The sequence below is a fragment of the Dioscorea cayenensis genome, chromosome 5 (genome assembly GCF_009730915.1).
Source record: "Dioscorea cayenensis subsp. rotundata cultivar TDr96_F1 chromosome 5, TDr96_F1_v2_PseudoChromosome.rev07_lg8_w22 25.fasta, whole genome shotgun sequence".
Taxonomy (NCBI): domain Eukaryota; kingdom Viridiplantae; phylum Streptophyta; class Magnoliopsida; order Dioscoreales; family Dioscoreaceae; genus Dioscorea; species Dioscorea cayenensis.
Window position 1 is genome coordinate 28,050,178 of NC_052475.1, and position 26,381 is coordinate 28,076,558.

Consider the following 26,381-nt stretch of genomic DNA (forward strand, 5'->3'; position numbering starts at 1 on the left):
AACGAGTTGATTGTATAACCGGTCTAATTAAAGACCCGGACCGGTTGAAGCACCGGGTCACCGGGTCAACCGGTCCGACTGCCGGGCCGGTCCGGGTTTGATAACTATGGTATAAAGTTCACATAATAAGTACAGCTTCACATAGAAAAATATTATCTATGGCAGTTAAATGCAAGGAATAGCCCATCACGCCCATGACCTTAACAAATAGATGCCTGAATGTTGCCACTTGTACAAAAATGTACCTTACATAATACTTTTTTTTTATTAAAATGGATAAACCGTTTCTTACATAATACTTTAATTTTGGAATGCTACAAATTAAGGGATATATACATGGCTACATATATTTATATTTCAAACTCAAAACAAAGAACCACCGTTATTTTAGTTTATAATTTATAAGAGGCAAATCACATGGAAATATTTTATCAAAAAAAACAAAAAAAATCAAATGGAATTATAATGATATCATACTAATCCCCAATGTTATGTAGAAATTCAAAATCTTCATCGTAGTGTACTAGAAACTCGTCCGTTCAAATGCCTTCTTCCTTTCAGCGCCGGTCCACTTGCACGGCCATTCCCTGTGAAGAACCCAAAGGATGTAGTTTTATAACAATCCATATATTATATATATATACCCTTAAGATAACAGATGTATTTCAATTAAGAAGAAATATATATATATATATATATACCATCTTCACATCTCTTTTTAGAAGCAGTGGGATGATTTGGAATGAAGACTCCTGTTCCATTACTCTCCCTTGGCAACCAAACCTGCAATTCAAGAATTAACAAAAATTAAAACCTCAACGGCATTAAATCAAGCAAAATCTTAATATTCCGTACTTTTAATTGGTTCCTCTGCTTTAGAGTGAGTAACTGTTCACATTCATTATGACGCCAACTGAAGTGGTTCATCTGCAAACAAAACCAAGTCCTTGAGACGTTATTAAAAGAAAAAAACACAGTAATGAATCATCAATAGATATATGTCATGAGTTGGAGCTTGCTTGCCTCTGCAAGGATCAATGGATTTATTAAACTTGGTCTCTTGATGGAGTAATTACCAGCTAATCCATATTTGTTCTTTGCTGCTTCTTCTTCATCATCATTCACAAGAAGCAAAATCCTCTTCTCAATTTCCATGAAGAGCACATCCTCCTCCTTTGTAATTTGATGGCCTTCCATGGTCTTGGTTATTTGGCTAAAGAATTTTAATTATCAGATATATATGAAGAACAAGATGGAATAATGATGTACATATATATACACACACACACGCATTGGTTTAAGAAGAATAGACGTTACTCATGAGATGTACTAGAGAGGAAGGAGAGGGAATGAAAGTGGAAAGTCCCAAGGGATGCCTCCAAAATGACTGCAAGCTTTGTTTTTAATGGGGACACACTTATGTTGCCTTATTGTTACGTGTTAGGAAAACAACGTACCATGCACGGACGTGGGAAGAGCCGCGTGGGAGGTGATGTTATTTAATAAATTCAGGAGGTTATTTTAACATGCATTGCTTTTGGTTGCAAGTGCATTTCCACCAATTATATATATATCGACCGGTGTTAATTAATTAATCAGGATAAATACTTGACTAATATTATATTATGAATGATTGGATGATGATAATATTGAATATTGTACAAGAATTGGATGGCTATATATGAAATATGTTTAGGACTTAATTAAATAAAATAATGATCTAACATCAATGAGTTGGTCTCTAATGAAATATCATATGTTTACAAGGTGTAGTATCTCAGGTGGTGGTACCTAGTGAAGAAAACAACTACAGGTATAAGATTCTACTGATTTTGATGAAACAAATATTAATAGCGAGTAATATTGAAAAGAAAGAAAATGACAATAGTAATATGCTCCCAAGTTTGCAAATATATAATTGGTTCATGCATTTATATTTCATGTATTCATATATTAATATAAAAATGTTTTTAAATTTTAAGTTAGTCTGTATTATTAGACCTATATAATTTGAATTAATATAATCAGTACGTTGAAGATTATTAAATTATAATTAAATGATTAATGGCTCACACAATTAAACATGAAATATTGTGAACTACTTAAACATCAAGCATATAACCCGAAAATAAGCGCTTTTGGTTGTGATTGGAAATTTTTTTAAAAAAAATAATACATACAAGTTTAAGGAATTTAGACATTTATCTGTAAAAAAAACCAAGACATTTATTTTAAATTAATTTATATATATAAGGTTCAATCATCTATGCACGTTCGTAGAATCGAAATCTACAAACGTTATTATTAACCGTTGGATTTCGATCTAACAGTTGATCACTATTTAATAAATAGTATTACTATGCTGATAAATAGTGGTACAGTAAAAAAAAAGATGTACAATAAAATATATATATATATTTGAAAGATGATAGATCATTAGCTTTTTTTAAAAAAAAATCAAAGAGTTATAAAGAGTAATAATAATAATAATAATAATAATAATAATAGCTTCACTAAAACTTGAAAATATAACAACAAAACAACACAAGTTAAAAGCAACAAAAACAAGGGAGCTATGGCCTCCAAGGGGTAAATTTTTTATGCAGAGATATACTTGAAATCGTTGATTCGTGCACAAATACCCGATAACAAGCCTCCAACACCTGTTGATTAACGATAACCAGGATTGGAAGAAGAGTAAAATCTTATTACTCAATGAAATAATGATCACAAAACTGATTTTCTCTTGCCCATAGGCTTACATTAAATATGCGAAAATAGCACTAAGAAAAGAGATAATTTAAAATTTTATCAAAAATAGTAAATTCTCAAATATCAGCAAGAAATAAAAGATTTAACAAAATAAAGACTATTGCCACAAACATGATCACAAATCAGAGATTTCTATCCTAAGATATAACGAAATCAATAATTACTAAAAACGACAAAATTCTGGTTTTTGAGGCCTAAACGATGGAATTTGGCCAAATTTTGGTATGCCTCACGAGTTGTGACTTTTGTTCCTTGACCCGTTTCCCATCAAATAGACCCGGTCGAACCATAAAATCTCATCGCCCACCAAATTACCGAAATACCCTTCCATCGAACTTCTCCATGTACACACATGCTAATTCATCTATACACCCGTCATCAATTTTTTAGTATGTCACTAAACTTTGGCTTATTTTCACTTTGATCACTAAACTTCAATTTGCATCAATTTGGTCAGTTAACATTAATTTGATTTCACTGGCTAGTAAATCAAGGGATTTTTACCTCCAAATGAATGATGTGGCTCTTTTTTGATGACATGGGCACCTCTAATAGACTTAATAATGTGTCATGAGAAGAATTGACTTGAATTTTTAGACAGCCATGTTAGCAATTGAAGGTTGAAATGCTTGATATATTACTAGTTAAAATCAAATTAAAGTTGAGTGACTAAATTGATGCAAATTGAAATTCAGTAATCAAAATGAAAATGAGCCAAAGTTTAGTGGTTTACTAAAAAATTTACCCGCCTCCAAGGAGATGAACTAGTTAGCTAAAGCTTCTCCTGGAGAGATCCTAACAAAAGGTTAAAAAAGATTAGTCGTGCATGTACAAAAATAAAATCTTGCCATGGTCCCCCGTTGTTGTTGTTGTTGTTGTTGTTATTTTTATTTTTATTTTCTTTTTCTTCTATGTGAGATACATGAACTCCAAACTTCGTTTAACTATACAAATTAATTAATCTTCCCAATTTAATTCCCTTTGATTCTAGAGCAGCATACACTCACATAATGAACATATGCTTAATTTGAAGATTAGTTAAGATTAGTTAAGATTAGCTAATTCTCCTTCTCATATGACTAGTCTCATCATGCGCGGCACGACACGGTCTGGTGCGCCGCCCCAAGATCTAGGAGATCTATATGCCCGCGCTGAGCTCCATGATGATTCAGGCTAAGATCGAGTGTCCCGGGGGAAAGCCTGGCTGTCGTCAAGTCCAAAGTCGGCATTGAGATTTGAGAGCTTCTATGATAACATTCTCCCTGCCATTGAGAACGCCATTCGGCCCTCCTATAGATCTGTTCGCTGAGTCCGAGGACGAGGCCCCAATCTCCAAGGCTCCCGCTACAGCCCCTCCTCCACCACCATAACCTCCTTCTCCTTCAAATCTCTGGCTACGGTCACATCTCCTTCAAAGACCGTGGCAATTCCGAATCCCCCCAAGAAGCTCACGAACCAGTACAAGTTGGACACTGGGGCCATTGTTGGGAAGTGACCCTTTGGAGGGATTGCTCCTTCGGATGTGGAGGTAGCTTCTAGCATCCAACCCTACATGACTATGATTCTGTGCAGAAGAACATGGTCGAGAGGCTCTTGCTTGATGTACTCTATGAAAAGGTAGCTTCATTTTGGACTACTGCATCATATTGCGGTTAGAATCAGCTCTCTCTCTCTCGGAAAATTGGTGCTCGTAATATCTGCATCTCAGTCATTGTTATCAATTGCGCTAAAAAGCACTGAGCTTTTTAATATGCTACTTATTTTACATGATGAAGTAATCTAGTGTCTTCATTTTACTTCTGTAAGGTCAAATTACCTTTTATAGAGCTCATTAACGGGAGGAATAGTTTGTTTACAGATTAAGTCACTAGTGTGACTATGACTGGCCTGGTGGCAAAGGCTGCAGCAATGGCGCTTGTACAGCATCCCGTAGTGCAAGAAAACTGCAAGGATGGTAAGAGCTTCACATACAGCAGCATCATTAAAATTGCAGTGGCTGTGGCAATTGATGGTCTCCTCGTAACCTGGTTCTTCTGGATGCAGGTAAGGTTTTTAAATCTGATGTTTTATGATAAAAATCTGAAATCTGAAATCTTCATTTTTCCTACCCAATCAGAAACTTAAAAATACAAATCATGAAGTTAAAATCTTTTATCTACCTTCACAAGCTGGAGAACAGAACAGGTAAAGAAAGCCCGTTCTTCTCATAGAAAAATATGAAGGCTATCATTTTGTACATAGGACACTTTGAGATTAGTGAACCAAAAGATATATTTTAGTTAATTAATTTTGATTTATATCATGCACTTTCCTCTGTCTCTCTACATTTATATATATCTTATAATTCATTAATTTCAAAGTATCCTATACGGAATGATAGCCCTCATGCGAGAAAGAGGAACATGTATAATTTAAATCAAAATTAATTAATTAATTAATCAAATGATATATTGTAGTTCACTAATTTCAAGTTTCTCATGTATGGTATGATCACAATCATCATAATCCATTTTTTTTTAAAAGAGAACCTCCTCTTAGAATTTTTACCGTTCAAAAACAGTTTCATCTCAATGAATGAGTATAATTCAGGTATGCTTCTAAATTCTAATTACCATTTGGTATATATATTTTTCTTTTCTACATTTTTGTCCAAGCGTTGCATGCACATAAGCATTTGTGATTCTTCTGTAAAGACATTTACTTTATCCAATTTGGATTTGTTTGGGGTGGACACATTTGGATAGTAATCTTTCGCCAAGTGAGATAACCATTTCTGATTAGGCTAAATATTTGTAATCGACATTTGTATGACTCCTCATTTTATTATTTTAATATAAGAGTTGTCACCGACTCACCATCCTTGTTATACATGAGACTAACATAGAATGAGCTTATGAAGTCGAGCTTACACTTGATCATAGGCCAAAAACCTTCTAGTTGGCTCCTGATTAAGTGAGGGGCTGTAGAAAACTAGAAAATGGCATAAGGTCAATATTGATAATTATCAACTAAGATGGAGTGGAATGGTAATTAAAATTACTATTATTCCGATCTAGCTAGATGTTTTCAAATTTTAACTGGACAAGGAGCACCCATGTAGCCCTTAAATGGAAGTCAAGACTAGCTCACTTATTCAGCCTGACCTTCCTAATTGAAGAGGGATAGCTAATGATGATGAATAATTGACAAAAGTGTTCCAAATACAAGCTGCAACATGCAATGCAAAAATAGGAGGTCCGTTGTGTCATATCGGCATTACATAATACGCACATGGCAATCGGAGAAGGATTACAACCTTGCCTTGCAAAGTTGTTTAAACTCAGAATCTTATTATATATCCTATGCCAAGCAACTAATAAAAAGATGATTTTATGAGGGTTAGGCCTCTTCCAAATAGTGGGACCAAGGGGCCATACTAGCCTACCATTGTTAAGGAAACAGTAGAAGGATCTAATAGAGAAGTTACCGGCACTTGAAGCCCCAAATTTGGAATCACCCTATCCAAGAGAAAGAGATGGAATAGGAGTTGTGTAGTCCCGACAAATTAGGGCTAGCATCAAGGATAAAGCATAGATAGAGGCAAGAGGTCATGTTGTTCTGAGAAATTAGTCTGGCTAGAAAATATAAGGACCCTACCATTGTACCACCAATCATTCCAAAAGAAGGTAGAAGTTTCATCTCAAAGGACAGAGAAAATGCATGTATGGAAGGAAGTAAGATTTAAATAATCTCGACCTAGAAGAGCAATTTATTTTGTGGAAGGTGACGGGGGCTTTTTTTATTATAATTGAATTGAAATTCTTTCGACTAATACCTTGTTTAGCTGGAGCAAATTTTTTACCACTATTTGCCAAAGAGGGCCACGTTGAAGTTTTAAAGCTTAAAAAAAAAAAAAATACCCTAACCACCTTCATCCTGAGGTTTATCATGATCTAGATGGGACAAGATTAGGCTCAAGTCATAGGCTGTAAATTTTATTAGTGGCTTGGATAACCTATTTGGGTAGTTTGAAGATTGACATCCAATATGTCAGGATTGAGGAAAGCACCGAATTGATAAAAGCGAGTCTGCCTTCAAGGTAGAAAAAATTGGTTTTCCACGTGGGAAAAAAAGTACAAATAGAGAGGATAGATTTCATCATGTTCTGTTATTGAAGACACCTTCTAGAGGTGGCGACTCCAAAATAGGTAGGGTCAATGTGTCAAGAGCAATTAAGAGTCGAGACTATTGGGATCTTAGCAAAATGGCCGAATTTGGATGAGAAGAAAACAACTTTTCTAGAAGTTAATTGCTGGGCTCGTGATCTCTTCAAATAGGTATAGGATCAGCTTGATGACTCTAAAGTCTTTGATGCCAATAGCTGACAGAATGAGAAAGTCATCCATGTATTAAACATGACAGTTTTCCCCAGGACCCAAGACACAATCTAAAGAGAATGCGGAAGTTGAGAGCATAGGAGAAGATGACACCAAGGGAGTCAATGACCAAAGTGAATAGAAAATGGAAAAAGAAGTGATAGACCTCTCTACCTTAACCTCCGCCAAGCGCACTGCCTGGAGTGATCTCATCCTTTATCTTATTTATAAGTGCTTCTATGAGTAAAGTAAGCACTGATGCTTTTTGATATGTGTTTTGGATATATGTATATGGAAGGGCTTCTAAACTTTAAAATTACTATTAAAATTTCTTAAAAGCATAATCAAAATTTTCTTATTTAAAAATCCAATATGAATTAATACTAAAGTAATATTTTAATATCCTAACATCCTTAATAAAAAATAGTTGGCTAAGTAGAAAATATCACGAAAAACTTATATAGGAAAAAAAATTCATGATTTTATATTTATATATAGTGACAATCAGTAATAATGTGTGCGTTCTGTTCAAAGATATTTTGATAGAAAATTGAAAAATATTTTTATGATCAACTAAGTGGAGAAGGTGAGGATAAACTTAAATTAGGATAAAAAAATTATAATTTAATAGTGACATTAAGGACACAAGGGTAAAAGTGTGGTTTTCTCAAAGATATTTTTATCACAATTATTTAGCTCATCACTAGAAATGCGTTTTTTAGAAGCACCAATTTGTTATACTAAAACTATTTTCTTTACCGCTTCTGGTTTGTTACATTAGTGAATTTAGATATGCAAGTTTGAATCTATAAGCACTTAATTCACAGAAAAAGCACTTCCGGCTGGAGAAAAAAAAAAATTAATGCAGGCCTAACTCCCCTGTTACCGGGCATATATAGGTAGGTAGTGATTAATGTTGTCATTTCTGGGCTTATTTATTTATATATTTATTTTTATAGAGTTCATTTGGCTAGAAAATTGGTATAATAATTCCGTCTTTCTTTGGCCTTCTTCAAAATGATATCATCTCGTTCTTATGCTTTTCAAATCTCTATCCTCAATACTAATGAGAGGCTAATTCTGTAATTTCCGATGGTGTATGCTTTCAAACATATATATGCATGGCGAAATTTGATTTTGCTAAGGTTTTTGTTTCCTATAAGAAATCAATGGGCCATGACAATCTGAGCTGTGACTAGAGACAACTTTTGCCACTGTTTCTTGTTAAGTCTCTAGAGATGGCCCAGCAATTTGTTTTAGTACTTAATATCGTTTGAATTTTGAAATGCATAAAGATTCTTTCACTTGGCATGTATATCCATTTGCCTCACATGCGTATAATGCCAAAGTTTTCATGGCATTGAACTGGTATTAGGCTTTTTGAGTGTGAAGAAACACCAAACTGCAAATTCCTTAATTTCTAAACTTTTGTCATTAATGTAGTCCTAGAGGGGTGGAAATTGAGGATAAATAAAAAGAGAATGTTTATAAATGCTTACTTGTATAGTTCCTATGAATGTATACTATGCAGGTAGTAAAGATGGCAGTAATTTCTAGACTTGTATGGTTCCTATGAATGTTTATGAATGCTTACTTGTATAGTTCCTATGAATGTACACTATGTAGTTCCTATGAATGTTTATGAATGCTTACTTGTATAGTTCCTGTAAACTTTTGTCATTAATTTCTAAACTTATGAATGTACACTATGTAGGTAGTAAAGATGGCAGTTTTCTACTGGATGTATAGTTCCTTGCCTAACAGTGAAAATTTTTCTCCTGTTCTGTCATAGATGTATGTTATTCAACCGAAACACTTAGATCTCTAGAGAAATATTTCTTATTCTCCACTTCTCTTTGTGGTTTTGCTTTTTGGGATCAGTGTAGTTAGAATCGTACGGTTCTTGATACGAATCTTACGATTCATATCATTTTTCATCCGTAACGGTTCGAATCTTATAAAAGAATCGAAATTGATCTAGAATCGTGAATGAATCGTTTGAATCTGTCTCGAATCGGTCGAATCAACATGAATGATGAATTGAGAAGATCAACGATTCCTAGTTAATACAAGTTTTTGAATTAGAAAATCAAAAGGAAAAAGGGAAGAATAAAAAAGAGTAAGAAACATAGGAGGAAGGAGAAATTTTGTTGTTTTATTCCAACATCCTCAACAAAGGCATTTTTATACCATCTCTTCATCTTTCTCGACATTCTTCTTTTTCTTTTTAAATTCTTTTATTATAATGCATGCGACTCAACTATTTTTAATTATTATAAAAATTTTTAAATTAGTGATTATTTAATTAATCTTTTAAATTTGTTATCCAAAAACAAATTCAAAGATTAATTAAAAAGATAATGTTTTTTAATTTTTAATATCAAATTAATTTTGTTATCTTATTATGAAAAGAAATCTTTTTAATTTAAAAAACTAATCTTTAACATAATTTAATCTTTTTGTGATTATTATATTAATTTTTAAACTGAACTATTTTTGAAATAACTAATGTTTTTAAAAATATATATAGGTTTTGCTTAATACTTGAAAATGTCTTCTAAGCTCAAAAACAGGATCTCAAACTAAGAAAAAATGTCTTCCAAACTAGTTTATATTTAATTCATGACTAAGAATTTTTATTTTTTTTATTTTATATATAATCATGTTATATATATATATATATATGACTTTGAAATGTTGAACCGAATCTTACGATTCGATTCGATTCACGATACTCGATTCACAAATTTAGAATTTCGATTCACAATTCGAATCTCGATTTGACTACCTTGCTTGGGATGTATTTAGTTTGATATTGATTCATGTCTAGGGGAGGTCCTATCAGTTTGCAACCCAAATCAAACATTTATGATTCTTTAGTCTTTCTTAGCTGGCACCTTCCCTGGTAAGTCTATTCCTTGGTTTGAGACACTCGCACTTCAGAACAGGTCAATGTTTTACCCTCAAGGATGAGAAATTTGTAGTGTTTTCCGTGTCCTTCTTGGAAACAAGATTTAGATTAAATTGGACTCTGTCTGTTTCTCTGTTGAATAGAATTTTTCTTCTTGTCCTTGTATGCATACATACAACCTCTGTGTTTTTACCAGTTATCATGTCCATGTTATACACTAGAGGTTGTCCAAGTGCTGAGCAGATTGAAGTTTTCCTTTTGTTCTTTCTTGTTTCAATTTTTGGTCTGATGAAACTAATAAACCATATTAACATGTTAAGTGGAAAACCTTAATTTAAAAAAAAAAATATGAATGAATGAACCTCAAATTTATTAAAAAGAAACTAATCTGAAGTTTTTTGGTTATTTGTTTTTGTAATTTAACTAAATATGGGAAATTTAGACAAGCATGGTTTACAGCATTTATTCTTATTGATCAGCGCAAACATTGTAGATGGAATATTTGTGATTCTGAATTAAGAAGTTCTCAACGATGATCAGAGTCACAGCACCGGATAACTAAAGAGGCAGACTTGGCAGCCTTAACTTCAGACACTTTCGGAGATCTTTGTAATTTTTGACATTTTAATGGCTGATCTAATCCATTATGATCAGCTACTTTTTTCAATTGATTGTTGCCAAAAGCTTCTTTATTAGGATTTGTGTTCAGAGCTCTTCATGTGCCATGTTTTTATTAGATCCAAACAAATGGTTACTCTTTGTTTTGCCGATCAATAACGAGTTCAGAAAATATTAAAGCAGGCCACATTATAAATAACAATGCTCGTGGTATAGTTTGTATGTTCTGTTGCTATTAGATCTTGAATATTTATTTTCTTGGTTCATAATTTATGTTTTTTTTTTTTTTAAGTTTTGTTTTATCTATTTTCATAAGTTCTTAGTTCGTTGTTGCAATGTGATGCTTCTACAACAAGAAAGTAGTAACTTATTCTCTTTTCCAAGTGAGATGTTAAGACTTGTCTATATTTAATTAATATGTGTATATATATTTGATAAAAATGACCATCACTTCATTAAAGAGTTGTTAAATAATAAATAAGTATGGAGGTGTAAATGTTATAAATATGACCAGCGTAATACTACTACAAAACATGAAACTAATCCCATTGAATGATTATTATTGAATGTTTAATTATCTATTCAAACGTTGAATTCACGCAGACAAGGACGGCTACAAACCCCACCCTGGATCACGTGTCATTCCTATCCACCCTATATTATTAGCATATAATTAGTGCATTATCATATTTACTATTAACAACTAATGATTAAAACTAAAAATTACTTAATGACAACTCTGCATACTATTTTCATCCTTAATCTAATGCACATGTCCTTAATTTATTTCATAAACTAAAAGTAAATAAATCCATCCAAACCGGTCAAATCTCCGACCACTCACTGCCAGCTGCATGCACGTTTTCCCTACCGGTTCAAAAAAAGAAACACAGCTTTTAAGAAACTCACCATGTTGTTTCTTAGTTGATGCAGTCCTGGACCAATATTGGCCATCAACTATATTTGACAATACTCATCTGTGCTTCTTCCAAAAATACTCATCTGTGCTCCAATAACCAAAGCCAAACCATGCTGGACCACCCTTGAATATTTCTATTTTCCACATTCCAACTTTGGATGCCATCATGCACATAGATATATATCAACCTTTATAAAATCCAACCCTTTGACTCCTCCAATGTTGAACAAGTAAAAGAGGCCAAGCAATCACAATCCAACCTTCTCAGTATTTTCCCTCTCAATATATATAAACAAACCAACCAAGAGCAATTGCACTACAAGCAGAGGCCATGGGGAAGACACTTGATGTCATCTTTGGAAGAACTTCAAGACAGACAGCAAAGTTGAAGGCGTTGCTTAAGCTTTGCGTCCAGAGGATCACCTTCATCGGTAACCAGCACCGGATTCAGTGCTTGCAGTCTCGTGGGGATATCCTCCAGCTCTTGAAGCTCGGTTATCGTGATCGTGCCATTGCTCGTGTATGTCTTATTTTTTGTTCTTTTAATCGAAAAAATATAAGTGATTTAATTTGTTGCAAATTAATAGGAATTGACATTGTGTTGGTGTTATTATTTTGTTGCAGGCTGAACAGGCAATCAAGGAACAGAACGTGCTGGATGTGTTTGTGATGATAGAAGCCTATTGTCATCTCTTGCATGAGAAGGCTACGTTCCTTGAACATCAAAAGTATGACTTAATTTTAAATGAAGTATATATATATATATATATATGATTAAATACTTTTAATTAAGGCTTCCCTTGTAAATTATTTCATATTGAATTCCTCTGCAGTGAATGCCCGGATGAGCTTAGAGAAGCAATCTCAAGCCTTATCTTTGCTGCATCGAGGAGCGGTGAACTGCCGGAGTTGCAGGATGTTCGGAGAATGTTTGCAGAGAAGTTTGGCAGAGAATTCAGTTCTGATGTAGTGCAACTCCATGGTGATTTTCATGTGAATCAAAAGGTAAACTAATATTACTGCAGAATTATATTGCATTAATCTTCAAGCTTTTTCTTCCATTTAATGTGGTGAATTTTTTTTAATCTATGCATGCAGATGATACAGAAGCTTTCTAAGAAACACATAAACCTTGAAACCAAATTAATGGTGGTAATAGAGATTGCTGAGAAAGAAGGGATTGAGTTTAAGCTTGAAGGACTACATTTTTAGAGCAAAGAAGGGAATATCGAGTTTGCTGCAACGAGGAGGTTAAAAAAGCACTGCTGCTTCACAACATTAATGGTTAAACCATCAACTCATCTGAATTTGAGTTTCAGACAAGTGTGAATGCCATTGAAGAGCAGCAGCATGAGGAGGTTTGCATGGATAAACAGTGTGGAGTTGCACAACCAGTTGGATGCAGCTATAGGCCAAATTTTTTGTGGGAATTTTTGTATGATTTGTTTAAAATAATATTTGTGCTAAACTAAATGCAATTGTACAGGAAGAAAATTGAAAATAAAACTAAATGCTCCAATGTTTTAATTCCGCTCACTTTTTTCTTGTTGGAACTGGATTGGTATTTGCAGATTTTTTTAAAATTTTTTTTTAAAGCCTAATATATAATTAAATTTTAAGGTTTTAAGAAAACCAGATATCTACTGCGCCAAAGCATGCATCAGCCAGATAATTATCACAAAATAATTTATGTTAATAAACAATTACAGTCATAAACAGAAATACATAACTCCTATAGATACACCAACACAAACAATCTTCTTCTTCCACATTTTGAAATTTTATATATCCACTCAATAACCAAAGTGAAGAGTTACAGAATGAAAACAGATGTTCTCAGAAGGAATATTGATTTACCACAAATATACATCAATGTAAAGAGTTTAGAAACCATGCATAAAACTCGGCTTAATTAATTACTCATCCATGATCACTTTCTTGAACTCCCATACTTGGATAAAAATCACCACCTTGTTGTTCCAGAGGACCGAAAATAATTTCCGCCGCAACGGCAGCTTGCTCATCTATTTGCTGCTGATCAACCTGATGGAACTCCATTCCCAAAGATGTTATGGCAACAAGGAGTAACACTGGACCAAAAAATCGGATAAGATGAACTAGAAAATCAATGATGAACATAATTGAATGAACTGTTTTAGTGTCTTTTGGGGAAGAGGATTGCTGGTTTTTTCATCCTTTATGTAAAGGGAGATAAATGTCTTGATGGGGAAGCAATTGGCTTGAGCATTCTCGTGGATGAAAAAGCTCAAACCAAAAAAGCTCAAGCCATGCATGCATTACGTGAAGAGAGCACGGGCAATGGTGTATTTCTTAATATTTGTTTCTATATATGTTTCATGGAAGGGAGAGAAAGAAAAGTTAAACATGTCCTGCAGTTGGTTCAGGATCTTCAGGTGAAGCAAATTATTTATGTTTCCCTTCCTAATTTGATTATATGTGTTTGGTTCACTTCACTCACCATAATAATGATCATGTTAGAATAAGCATGACTACTTTTTGCCAATGTTTATATATATATGATTTTCTATTTGTTTGTATATTTATGAAAATATTGTTTATTATCCGTCATCCATGGTGAAATTGAACTTAAGAATATAAGGAAGGTGTGTTTAGAGGGGTTTTTTTTAAAAATAAAATAAAATATTAGTTTAAAAGAAATTTTTTTTTAAATCAAACTATACTTTGATTTAATTAACAATAATATAAATAAATATTTATAAATTAATTTTTCTATTTTTTAATTTACTAATAAATATTCAGTACTATTGTTTGACAAATTAGTATTCGTATTTTAAAAACTTATTAATAAATATATTATTTAAAATAATTAGAAAACGTGAGGTTCATTGGAGATATAAAGAAAATATGAACTATTACATTATTTCCTACTAATGTTGTAATCTCGTGGTTATACATGATATAGCAATCTCTTTAAGAATATACAAAATAACAAGAGATACCAAGCGAGAGGAAAAAAACAAAAACCTTCTCATACTTTAAATTCAATTGCTAGGGGATAATTGCTATTAATCAAACCATGATGACAACTATTTTTTATTTTTATAAATTCTAAAATAAATATAATTAATACTTATTTAAAATTAACATTCATAAATATTTGTTATTATTTAAAAAATAAATGTTTAAATTAAATATATCATTTTAAATTAATTAAATAAAAAAATTCCAGGTTGGTTAATGGTATTAACCCAAGTCATTTAGAGAGGAGAAGGACGAGTTGGAATATCACATTAAAAAAATAACTTTGTGAGAATTTAGACTCCCATGTGGACTCTAATAACTCAATATGAGGACACATGAACTATTAACTCCGTGTATGTCCTTCGACTAATTGCAATCCCTATCACAGTGTATTCCCAACTTGGCCAAACAGCGCATATGCAGGTTGTAGTGCAAATTGTTCCATATTTCTGCATCTACAAATTTTGAATGTGACAGTTCATTAAATCAATGCAATAATTCCACAAGAAATATTGAAGGCATTGAAGCGTCATGGTACTTTTGCGCCATAGAGGGCTTTCATGTGAACCATTTTTTTAAGTTTATGATCTCTGGCTAACAAACAAAGCATATCAATTCTCAGGAGCTTAGACAACTTCATGCCACACTAAGCACCAGCAGCAAAAAAATATGATTCGATGAATTAAGAAAATGGTCAAAATTCATGTTTTATCTGACTTGGAAGTAACCGTGGAACACATCTGCACACTGGAAACCTGGTTGATTAACAAGTTCTATGCATGGACAAAGAACAGATTCAAGAATTGAAAGTGAAAATGCTGATTCAGAACTAGGTTAGCATTCTCGATGCAAAATCATGTCTTCATCCCTCCTATTTAATCAACTGACAGAATAAGTGTGAAAATAATTTTTGACATGACATACAAAACATATTTCCCCATGGTATTATTGCAATTGTAGTGTTTCTCAGCTGCTAGAATCACAGTTTTGTGAAGCCTTAGAACTATTTGGTGAGAAATACACTTTTCTCTTTCAAGTATTGACAATTTTTAATCTTCAACCTGCTAGACTGCAACTGTATTTCTGCAGATTACAAAAGTTAATAAACCCTGTCTAACAAAGATGGGAAAGGTATTACTGTTTCCACTACCAATCTCAAATGGGAAGAAGACCTTGAAACTATGACCACAAAAGCACTAAATTTGGTATGGAAACAATTCAGAAAGACCAACTTATCTAGTAATGTTAGTAACACAATTTTTTTCCAATGCAGTCCTGACATTGAATTTTTCTCAAAAGGAATATTTTAATCAATCACCACATTAAAATAAAATATTCTTCTTTTACCCTCGATGTCAAAAACATTTCTACCAAAAAACAAAATGTACTCCATTAACTCCATTAACTGCAGACAGATGCTTCATTTACCAGTTGTGCATGCAAGGAATTCAAAGATGAAGGCTTTCTATTCTCATGACTCTATAGAAAACTTATAGACCTAATTGAACTAAAGAATACAAAGATTCAAGTCAATAATGGGGGAAAATTGCAGACTACATGGCTAAAAGGTAAAGACAAAGTAAACAAATTTCAAAAGTCAATCTGATCAATTTATGACTACAACTAACAAAATGTACAATATTGCTTGAAAAATAAGCCAGACTTATTCTTACAAACTCAAGATTTAGGAGAAACAATAACATGTAAACTATATCACACAAGATACAGCATATTTTTTAGGCATAAAGATGCACAACAGATCCAACCAACCTTATATTTGAAGCATCAATGCCTCATTTGTCATATTTACGACCATCTAACTACTCCAAATTTGGTGCCTCCTCCGTTGGATTGGCCTCAAAAACATCAGAGCCAGATGACTCTTGTTCTTCTAAGAACTCCTGTGATTGGACAGATTCCTTATAGACTGAGGTTTCCTTGAAATCTGTTGCCCCCTCATTGTATGTTGCAACAGCAATTCCGCATGCAATCAGCTGCAAAAACACCATGGCTTATTACTTTCGCACATTAACAGAAATATGCAGATGAACAGCAAGACCAGTGCAAATGCTAACAAATTCCAATTTCAACTGACTAATCAATTATATCTTTGCCATAGTTGTAAGGTATTATTCTCGTATTGATTTTCATTGTCCTGTTTTGTTTGAGAATAAAGCTTGAGATTCAACACAAATCAACATAAATAATCATTTGAAATAGAATTGCAAACTCTATTGATTACTTGCAATAAACTATAAACTAGAAAGATTAAGCAGCAAATAAGAAACCTAAACAATCAATATAGCTCTTCCATACATACAGAAAAGAACCCTGAATTCAATTCAAATAGAAAAGGGAAAAATCATAACTTGGGAAAATTACCCCAAAGATGATCCCGAACGCCCACAAGTACTGAATGAAGAAACCGAAGGCATTCCACTGAGGGCCCTCCCAGAAATCAGTCTCCACCCCGGGGAGCTCTGGCATAGGAACCCCATCTGCACTGACATACGCCCCTGGATCTTCAACAGCAGCGCCCTCCCCGACATCCCCCACGACCTCCTCCTGCTCTTCTTCAGGCGAGACGACGGCTCCCTTCCTGCCCTTCTCGAGCCTTCGAGTGCGGGATGAGATGCCCCTCCTAGCGTGCGTGATATGAGAACTCCTGCCAAGGGAGAGGCTGGCCTTGGCCGGAGAGAGGGAGGAGGATAAGAAGGGCTTGGAGTTGTACTGAAGGAGAGGGTATATAGTACTCCGGGTAATGGTAGAGGTTAGGAGCGCCATTGGAGGAATAGCTAGGGTTTTCGTTTTTTGATGGTGATGCGGAGGTGTTCAAGGTCGAGGAAGAAGATAAGAGCGCGCGGGTTGGGTGACAAGAACTGCTTTTGCAGATATACTCTTAATAAACAGTAAATAAAAGTTCTTTCATATACACCCTTTGGTTTCTTTGAAATATGTTTGTAGATTATGTTGAGCTCAATTGCTATTACATTATAAATCATATTAAATATTTTAAAATGTATAAATAGAAATAAAGGTAAAATATAATATTAAAAAAAAAAGTTTTTGTGCCATACAGAACAGCCAGCATCACTTAACTCAATGCAGCATGTGGGTAAATTTAATTACTCAACTTTAATTTAATATCACTGGATAATATATTAAAAGATTTTCGGCCTCATATCAATGATGTGGCTCTTTTTTATTAACATGGATATCTTAAATAAACTTAATAATGTGTTATGGCGAGCACTGATTCAGATTTTCAGACATCCATGTAATCAATTTGAGGTTGAAATCATTAATTTTTTGCCCGGTGAAATCAAATTAAAATTGAATAACCAAATTGATATAAATTAAAGTTTTGTTCTGTGATCAAAATGAAAATAAGCCAAAGTTTAATGACCTAATAAAAAATTTACTCCGTACAAGGTTAAAAGTTCAACTTATTTTTAATGCATGCTTGAGGTATGATAATAATAAAAAAAAGTATGCATTTGAGTTGATTTATTTATTTTTTAAAAAAATATATAAATAGTTTTTATCTTTATAGTTTATGTTTAACCCCGTTATATTTACCTTCTGTTTGAATGTTTTTATGTTCATATGTCTGCATAAATTTTAAAACAATTTGATTAAAAAAAGTAACCACTGAAGTTGGCTATATATTAAAGGTGACTTTCTTTTGTCTTTGTACTTGTCACATTTTAGAGTTTTTAATTTTATTTTAACTCCATTTAGATAATTTATGAAGAATTAAATATTTTTTTTAAATTTATATTTTATATTTACTATAATTCTACATCTACCAATAAATTATTTTTAACTATGCGTTTTATTAAAAATAAAAAATACATGTTTTATAAAAATAATGAATCAAAGTTATTTATTGTTATATAATCACATCATTGATATACTGTATTGTGGAGCATTTAAATGATTTTTGAGAATACAATATGACATTTGCATTCGTATAAATTATTAAGGGGATGCATGTAAATATTGTTTTTATATCATATAATTATTATACTTTATAAATATATGCATAATTTTTTAAACATAATATTTTAAAAATAAAATAATAAGATCCAAATATTTTGCATATTGCTTTTCAATTATAATTAATTAATATATGATATTAATCACCATGAAAATTTTTCAAATTAATAATTATTGGTGTAAATCAATAGAAAAATTAATTGATTAAAGATGTCCAATATATCTATATGAATTTTTGAAACACAAAACTATATCACACAATAAAAGAGCTGATGTTCTATTTATTTTTTTCCTTAAACAAGCATATTCTCTAGCATTCATAAATTTAAATCATTTTTTTAATTGAAAAATAACCTAAAACCTGCATTCTAGCTTTAACTTTAAAAAATAATATTACAGAAAATAGCACACTTTTTATTATTAGTTTTTGTTAAGTGAAAGAGTCATTATATTAGATTTTGGCTTATAAAAAAGCTAACAGCATGAGAGGGTGAAGAACCCCAATCAAATAGAATATTAAGAAAATAACACATTTTAAATGAATCATACGAGAAATGATATCTTCAAATTCTAACCTTTTGAGGGAGAAAATTTGGTACATACATATTATGTTACAAAAGTTTATAATTGAAAGATGAACATACTTTTCTAAGCATTCTTTAATACTTTTGTAAAAATTAATAAATAAAATTTCTGATAATAATAAGAAGAAGAAGTTACTCTCTGTGTTCTATTATAATTTCTAAAATGTTTTTAACTGTTCATACACTAATTTAAGATTTAATTTAAATATACAACATTATTGGATTGGGAGTGAAATAGATAAAATAAATAAATAAATAAATATTCATTAGATTTTTAATTCTGTTTTTTCAGTTTTCCAAAAACTGATTAAAATAAATGTTTATAATGGATGAAAGGAGTATAACTAACCAAAAATCATGAAACTTCTTTTCACCAAAACACAATCAGTAAAAAAATATCACAAGAGCCATACTAATGTGCACACAATGATACAATAATAAGTTGTATTTATTCAACGAGTACAAAAACAGTATCATATGAATTTAAAACCAGGTTTATTATACAATCATAAAGGCTCTCAAATTTTGGGAAAAACAAACCGTGGTACAAAATGAATTTTAATTAAATTCAGTACATGGATGTGGTTTTATGTTGCCATGAATTGGAATACCCTAATGATGTAAAAATAATTTTAAAATTTAATAATTATATTAAGAATGTAATGTTTAGTTTGAAATTTAGTGAAGGGATTTTTTTTCAATGTCCTTAACTTTTTTTTTTCTTAAAATTTCTTTGTCTACTCCCTACATGTGCTTCATCCACTTCTTTTTGCTGGAGTTTTGATGATTATATATATATATATATATGTATTAGTTATGGAATCCCATTAATAGGCAATCAATAAGTCAACTAATCCTAATTAATGATTATATATATATATGGAGTATAACAATAAACTTTGTAGTTATCTCCACAGTAATTAATTCAAACACAATAATTAATTCATAAATAACTTTTAAAACAATTTGATTTATTCCAAATTGAAGGTAACCAAACAACACAAATCACAATCAATGTGTGTCAAAAACAAAGAGTTGGAGCCCTGAACCTCTGCTTTCCCCTTTCCTGAACCTCTGCTTTCCCCTTTCTCTCCCCCCTTGCTATGGCAAGCGGGGGGTCAACCCCCACGACCGTTCCCATTCATCCCTCGCCCCCGTCTTGGGCTCAAATAGCTTCTAAACATACTACTACCCAAGAGTCTTCTCCCCTCCATAACCCTGCTGTCCTTCAGAAACTCAAGGAGTCTACTTCGGATTTCATCAAGCTTGACAATGACACTCTGTCTCGAGCCCGTCTTCGCTTCCAGCACTCTCTCTTTGGAAAGTTCTTCGGAAAACCACCTTTGTTTGAACAAGTGAAGAATATCCTCTTGAAGAAATGGGAACATATAGGAGAAATTCATATCTCTGATCTTCCTAATGGTTTTATTCTTATCCGTTGTTCTAACCAATCTGAACTGCAGCGTCTTCTTTCTGAAGGCCCCTGGACCATCAATGGCATCATTCTTCAATTATCTCCATGGCACCCTTTTTTTGAACCTACCTTCACTAAACTTACAACTGCTGCTATCTGGATCCAACTTCATAACTTGCCTATTGAATTCTGGAGTGGTGACACCCTTGAAACTATCTCTAGTCACCTGGGTAGACTCTTGAAAATTGATGACCTTACTCTTTCTTTAACTCGAACCAAATATGCTAGAATCTGTATTGAATTAGATCTCTCTAAACCCCTTTGTAAAGGATTCTGGCTTGGTGATGATCTTCACCGTGTATTCATTGTCGTCCTTTATGAACGTCTTCCAACCTTCTGTTACTCCTGTGGAGTGATAGGGCATGGATCCAGTTCTTGCAGTCGTGCTCCAGCAACCGGGAATGCACCTGCTGGTCAGCCCCCTCGTTCTCAGCGAGGGAAGGAGGTAAGGCAGGAGCCCTCCCGGTGTTCTTGGAGCGGGGCAAGTGACTCGGTTCCCTTCCCCGATCTAATAGCAGCTGTTCCTTGATTCCTTTATTTTACGAGCCCTGAAAGCGGATTATGGACCCTGGTTACTCGTTTCTCGCCGGCGTGGCCCTTCCCGTCCCCGTGGTGGTAGTGTTCGTACTCCCAATGCGGCGGAGGGACCGGCAGCCGTGCTGAGAAGCGACGAGCGGCCTCCCCGCGGTGCTTCTGGGCATAGCACACGTGGCGGTTTACGTGGTGGGGCTAGTGGGCGGCGCCTCTCCCCTCTTTCCACTTTGCACGATAACCCAGGCCTAGCAGTCTCTGTTCCCTCTGACCACCCTGACATCTCTGATCCGCCCGTTGCTCTGCCCAAAGTGCCTGGGAACTCTAATTCGCTTCTTTCCAAGGCGCCTCGGGACTCTTCTTTGGTCTCTGTAGCACCCCATCCTGTCGCTTCCCATATCCCCATGGAGAATTCTCTTCCTCACACTCAACCCCTTCGGCTCCTTCCCAAGACTATAGATCCGTTGGAATACAGGCACCGCTCTCCTCCCCCTGTCCTCTTGTCCTCTATTGCTGAAGACTCTTCTCCTCCAGCAAACCCTAATCCTGAACATTCCAATCTGGTTGATCGGCTCACTGCTGCTCTAGATGATGGATCCATGGAAGAAGACAGTGACCAAGATGATGATGAATCCGAAAACTCGGATGATCAGATGTCTGAAGAAGGAGAACCTGAGGATCTCATGACCCTCAATCAATTTCAAGAAGAAGCTCGGAGAGTAGCTCTTATTCGTAAGAGTCCTCTCCTCGATGTGGAATCCCAAAAGAAGGGACGCTTGGAGATGGGTGAATCCAGCCACTCCTGACCTCGTTCATACCCTATATCCTTTTTCAGGGAAGCTCTTTTACCCTTTTTTGTTTCCTTATGAATGCTAAAAAAATTTGTTGCTGGAATTGTAGGGGTCTCTCATCCCGGGAAACCCTGACTCGCATTCTTCGTCTTCTTCGTCTGAAAGACCTTTCTATTCTTTGTCTTGTGGAAACCAGAGCAAACTCGTCTCGAGTTGGTAAGTTCTGCTCTAAGCTCCCGCGGTCTTGGGCTTGGGCTTCTATCCTCGCTGAGGGTTTCTCTGGTGGTATTTTCGTCTGCTGGAAGAAATCCTTAGGCCTAGTGACTCCTATTGCTCTATCCCGGCGTATTCTTCATCTGGTGATATCCTCTAACTTATACTCTAGTATTATTATTTCCGTCGTCTATAACTCTAGTCGTATATATTCTCAATGCGAGGTTTGGAATGAACTTTCTAAAATTTCCTCTTTTCGTCTCCCTTGGTTAATTATCGGTGATTTCAATTCCATTTTATATCCTAATGAACACAAGGGTGGTCGTTTTTCTTACTACTCCCGCAAAGCTTCTTTTTTCCGTGGTTTTCTTGATGCTAATAATCTCTTTGATCTTAATTTCTCCGGATCCCCTTTCACTTGGTGCAATAATCAAAGCGGTTTAGCTCGCCGTTGGGCCCGTCTTGATCGTTGCATTGTTAATTTGGATTGGGTTTCTTGTTTTAAAAAATATTCTCTCTCTCACCTCTCTCGTAGCTTTTCGGATCATTCTCCTCTTGTCTTGTCGGTTTCTCTTCTTGATACTGCCAATCGGTATTTATTCAGATTTGAGAATTACTGGTTGGACTATATTGGTTGCCATGATGTTGTCAGGCAAGCTCTTCGTTCTCCTGCCCATGGTAACCCTCTTCATATTTTCTCACATCTGCTTTCTTATGTCAGATTCAAGCTTAACATTTGGAAACGGAAGGGTGCTAATTCTTTAGAGATTGCTATCCAGCAGACCGAAACTGAAATTGCTAATTTAGAGGGCTTGGATGGTTCTGTTGCTTCTCAATCTAATCTTTCTGCCCAATATGCTAGACTTGCTGCTCTACAACGACAAATCTCTATCAAATGGGCTCAGCGCGCTCGTCTTCTGTGGGTTTGTGATGGAGATAAGAATACCAGTTTCTTTCACAACTCCGCCCGCATTCATGCTCATCATAATTTCATTTCTTGCATTACGGATCCTTCAGGTAACATTCTTTCCGATCATTCTAGCATTGAGCATGCATTCATGGACTTCTACTCTAATCTTTGGACTGATCCTAGTCTCAATAATCATGATATTTATACTGAAATTCTCAATGCCCTGCCCGATGACCTCCCTAGTATTCCTCCTGATATGGGCCACCTCCTTGTCAGGGAAGTTACCAAAGAGGAAGTCTTCCTTGCTCTTCTTGATCTCCCCACTGGCAAGTCCCCTGGCCCGGATGGTTTTAATGTTGAATTTTATCGTTTCTTCTGGGATGACTTTGGTGATCATTTACTTGAAGCTATTAGATATTTCTTGCATACCTCCCACCTCCCTTCTTCTTGGGGTAGAACCTATGTTACTCTCGTCCCTAAAAAATTGAGTCCCCGGTTGGTTTCGGATTTTCGGCCCATTTCTTTGTGCAATGTCCGCTATAAAAATTATCACTAAAGCTTCTTTCGAATAGACTCAAGCACTGTTCTCCCTATGTTAATAGGTCGAGAAACAGCGAGGTTTCATTTCGAGCGTGGGGCTTTTGATAATGTCTTAGCGAGTTCAAGAGTTGTCCATTCAGCTGACTTCGATCGTCTTAACCCCCCTAGGATGTTAATTAAACTGGATATTGCGAAAGCTTATGATACCATCAATTGGAGTGCAATTCTTGCTACCCTTACTAAAATGAAATTCCCTGAAATCTGGATCTCCTGGATCCGTGCTACTTTTCTTTCTTCTTCTTTCTCCATTCTTGTTAATGGTACTCCTACCCCCTGGTTCTCCTCCTCTAGAGGTATTCGCCAAGGTGACCCCTTATCGTCTTACTTATACATCTTAGTTGCTCAAAATTTCTCTTCAATTATGAACCGAGCCCTTTCTCTTAACATGATACCCGGTTTTGATTGCAATCTTCACCCCAACTTTAATCATTTATTGTTTGCAGATGATATTATTCTGATTACTAAAGCCTCTAGACTTGTTGCCCGTAATATTAATCTTTGCCTCTCCATTTACTCCAGATTGACTGGGCAGTGCCCTAATCATGCTAAATCTCAGATTTATCTTCCTTCCTGGTTTAATAAAAGGGTAGCTCATAGTATTTGCTCTATTACTGGCTTCTCTCAAGCTCAATTTCCACTTTCTTACTTGGGAATCCTCATTTCGCCCAAGAAACTCAGTGTTCTCTCCTTTAAACCAATGCTTGATAAGATTAAATTTATGTGCTCCCGTTGGAAATCATATAAACTCTCTTCTGCTGCCAAATCGATCCTTATTAACTCTTCCATTCTTTCAATTCCAACTTATTATCTCTCTGCTTATCCTGTGCCTGATTCAATTCTTCAGGAGATCACTCGCCTTGTCAAGGATTTCTTTTGGTTTAAAGGGGGCAATGGAAAGGGCATCCATGCAGTGAATTGGCGTTGTATCACTGATAATAAATCTGAGGGGGGTTTAGGTCACCGAAATCTTCATTTTGCCAAAACTTCTCTTATGGCCAAAAATGTTTTTAAATATCTAAATTCTGATAATATCTTTTGGGTTGATATTGCTCGTCTTAAGTATGGTTGTCTTAATTTTTGGATTGATCCTATCCCTGCCAATTGTTCTTGGGTTTTCAGAGGCATTTGTCGTACTGCTAGTTTATTAAAACATAATCTTTGGATCAAACCCTTTAATCCTGCTCAAACTTCTTTCTTCTTTGATCCTTGGTTATTTGATATCCCCCTTGCTTTCAAACCCACCTATCTGAATGTTCATGCTGATCTGCATTCTATTAGCTTTTCTGGGTTCTTTTTAAATGATCAGTGGAATCATGATATGCTTATTTTTACTTTTGGGGATTTTTTGGGCTCCTTGGTCCCTAACTTATGCAATTATGAGCATGGTTCCACCAATTCCTGGGTTTGGCAGCCTCACTCTTCTAACCTGAAACTTTCTTCAGCCATCTATCATCACCTTAATAGCAATACTGATTTGGTTCTTGAGTGGCCTGGTTGGCATAAGCTCTGGAGGCTTCATGTTGCTCCGCGTGTCAAGCACTTCATTTGGCTTATGTTCCATGGTAGACTCTCTACTACCGATTTCCTGAATAGCATTAACATTGGTCCCAATACACTTTGCATTTTCTGCAACCTTGAAAATGAATCCATGGAGCATTTATTCCTTGATTGCCGCTATGCTCAACTGGTCTGGAACCTGATTAATCATAAACTCAATACTACTATTTCTTTCCCTGATAATATTTCTGCTGGCTTTTGGCTCACTGATTATAACCTCTCATTCCATCATTGTCTCGTCATTCTTTCGCTTGCTTATGGTTTCTATGGAAGGCTCGTTGTGATGCTATCTTTAACAATGTTAAGCCAAATTGTTTTTATCATTGCCTCTAAAAGCTATTGCCCATGCTAAGGATCATCTGTTTGGAGAAATCGTCTCTCTTGGGTCGACTGACTTCTTACGAACAACTTTACTCAAGCAAATGGTGCATTTCTTTTCTATGCTCTTCGTTGGAATGACGATGACAAAAGCGGTAAGGTGGGCTTTCTTGTTTCCAATCATGCTTATATTATTTCCTGTGCAGGCTGCTGCACAATTTATGCTGATTCAATCATTGAAGCCGGTCTTCAAGCTCTCTGTATTGCAATTCGCTCTTCTCTTGATCGTCATATGGACTTCCGCTGCATTCTTCACTGCAATCGAGATTTATCTCAACTTCTGAAGGCTGATCGTAATCCTGTCGTTTGGAGATCCTCTCACTCTATTGCTGATTGCATCCATCTTCTTCATTTGGCGAGCAACCCTTCATTGATAGACATCTCTCCCAAATGGAATGCCCCAGCCTTTGCCCTCTCCAATGCTGGCAATAACAATCATTCTCTCTGCCTCTTTCTATCGGGCCGCGATTTGCCTCGATGGATTATGAAGATTATATCCGATTTTGGTTTCCATTTTTAGTCTTGTTTTTCCTTAAATTGTTTGTACTGCTGTTATTTTCTTGTTTATCTTGTATTCTTATGTTCTCTTTGCTGTATGAACTCTTTGTATTTTCCCTTTATATCAATAAATTTAGCTCTCTGAGCTCTTTCTTCAAAAACATCCCTTGATTGAAAAGAAAGAAGAACAAACATGCATCACTCTGTGTGCCACTGCCATTGAAGGACAAAGGGATGCTAATAAAAGAAAAGAGAGAGTGTGTGTGTG

General features: G+C 34.7%; 4 protein-coding genes and 1 long non-coding RNA gene across 5 annotated transcripts; 3 read left to right on the forward strand and 2 right to left on the reverse strand.

The window, feature by feature from the left end:
- Nucleotides 1-494: 494 nt before the first annotated feature.
- On the reverse strand, nucleotides 495-1,347 carry LOC120262265. The gene is made up of 4 exons (XM_039270351.1): nucleotides 1,024-1,347; nucleotides 856-927; nucleotides 702-783; nucleotides 495-587 (listed from the first exon to the last, which is right to left on the reverse strand). The coding sequence occupies exons 1-4, from the start codon at nucleotides 1,195-1,197 to the stop codon at nucleotides 511-513; spliced, it is 405 nt and encodes a 134-aa protein (XP_039126285.1). The 5' UTR covers nucleotides 1,198-1,347; the 3' UTR covers nucleotides 495-510.
- Nucleotides 1,348-3,860: 2,513 nt separating this feature from the next.
- LOC120260310 lies at nucleotides 3,861-10,878 on the forward strand. The gene is made up of 3 exons (XR_005536384.1): nucleotides 3,861-4,389; nucleotides 4,631-4,815; nucleotides 10,518-10,878. It is a non-coding gene; the product is annotated as an uncharacterized LOC120260310 (long non-coding RNA).
- A 1,028-nt stretch (nucleotides 10,879-11,906) lies between these two features.
- On the forward strand, nucleotides 11,907-13,000 carry LOC120260208 (IST1-like protein). Its single transcript, XM_039267648.1, has 4 exons — nucleotides 11,907-12,095; nucleotides 12,200-12,303; nucleotides 12,409-12,580; nucleotides 12,674-13,000. Exons 1-4 carry the CDS (start codon nucleotides 11,907-11,909, stop codon nucleotides 12,785-12,787), a joined length of 579 nt encoding a protein of 192 aa, XP_039123582.1. The 3' UTR covers nucleotides 12,788-13,000.
- Nucleotides 13,001-16,166: 3,166 nt separating this feature from the next.
- LOC120260605 lies at nucleotides 16,167-17,459 on the reverse strand. Its single transcript, XM_039268113.1, has 2 exons — nucleotides 16,961-17,459; nucleotides 16,167-16,572 (listed from the first exon to the last, which is right to left on the reverse strand). The coding sequence occupies exons 1-2, from the start codon at nucleotides 17,360-17,362 to the stop codon at nucleotides 16,399-16,401; spliced, it is 576 nt and encodes a 191-aa protein (XP_039124047.1). The 5' UTR covers nucleotides 17,363-17,459; the 3' UTR covers nucleotides 16,167-16,398.
- A 2,805-nt stretch (nucleotides 17,460-20,264) lies between these two features.
- LOC120260209 lies at nucleotides 20,265-26,135 on the forward strand. The gene is made up of 7 exons (XM_039267649.1): nucleotides 20,265-21,120; nucleotides 21,191-21,952; nucleotides 22,002-22,023; nucleotides 22,067-23,532; nucleotides 23,683-23,973; nucleotides 24,124-25,497; nucleotides 25,762-26,135. The coding sequence occupies exons 1-7, from the start codon at nucleotides 20,265-20,267 to the stop codon at nucleotides 26,133-26,135; spliced, it is 5,145 nt and encodes a 1,714-aa protein (XP_039123583.1).
- Nucleotides 26,136-26,381: the final 246 nt, after the last annotated feature.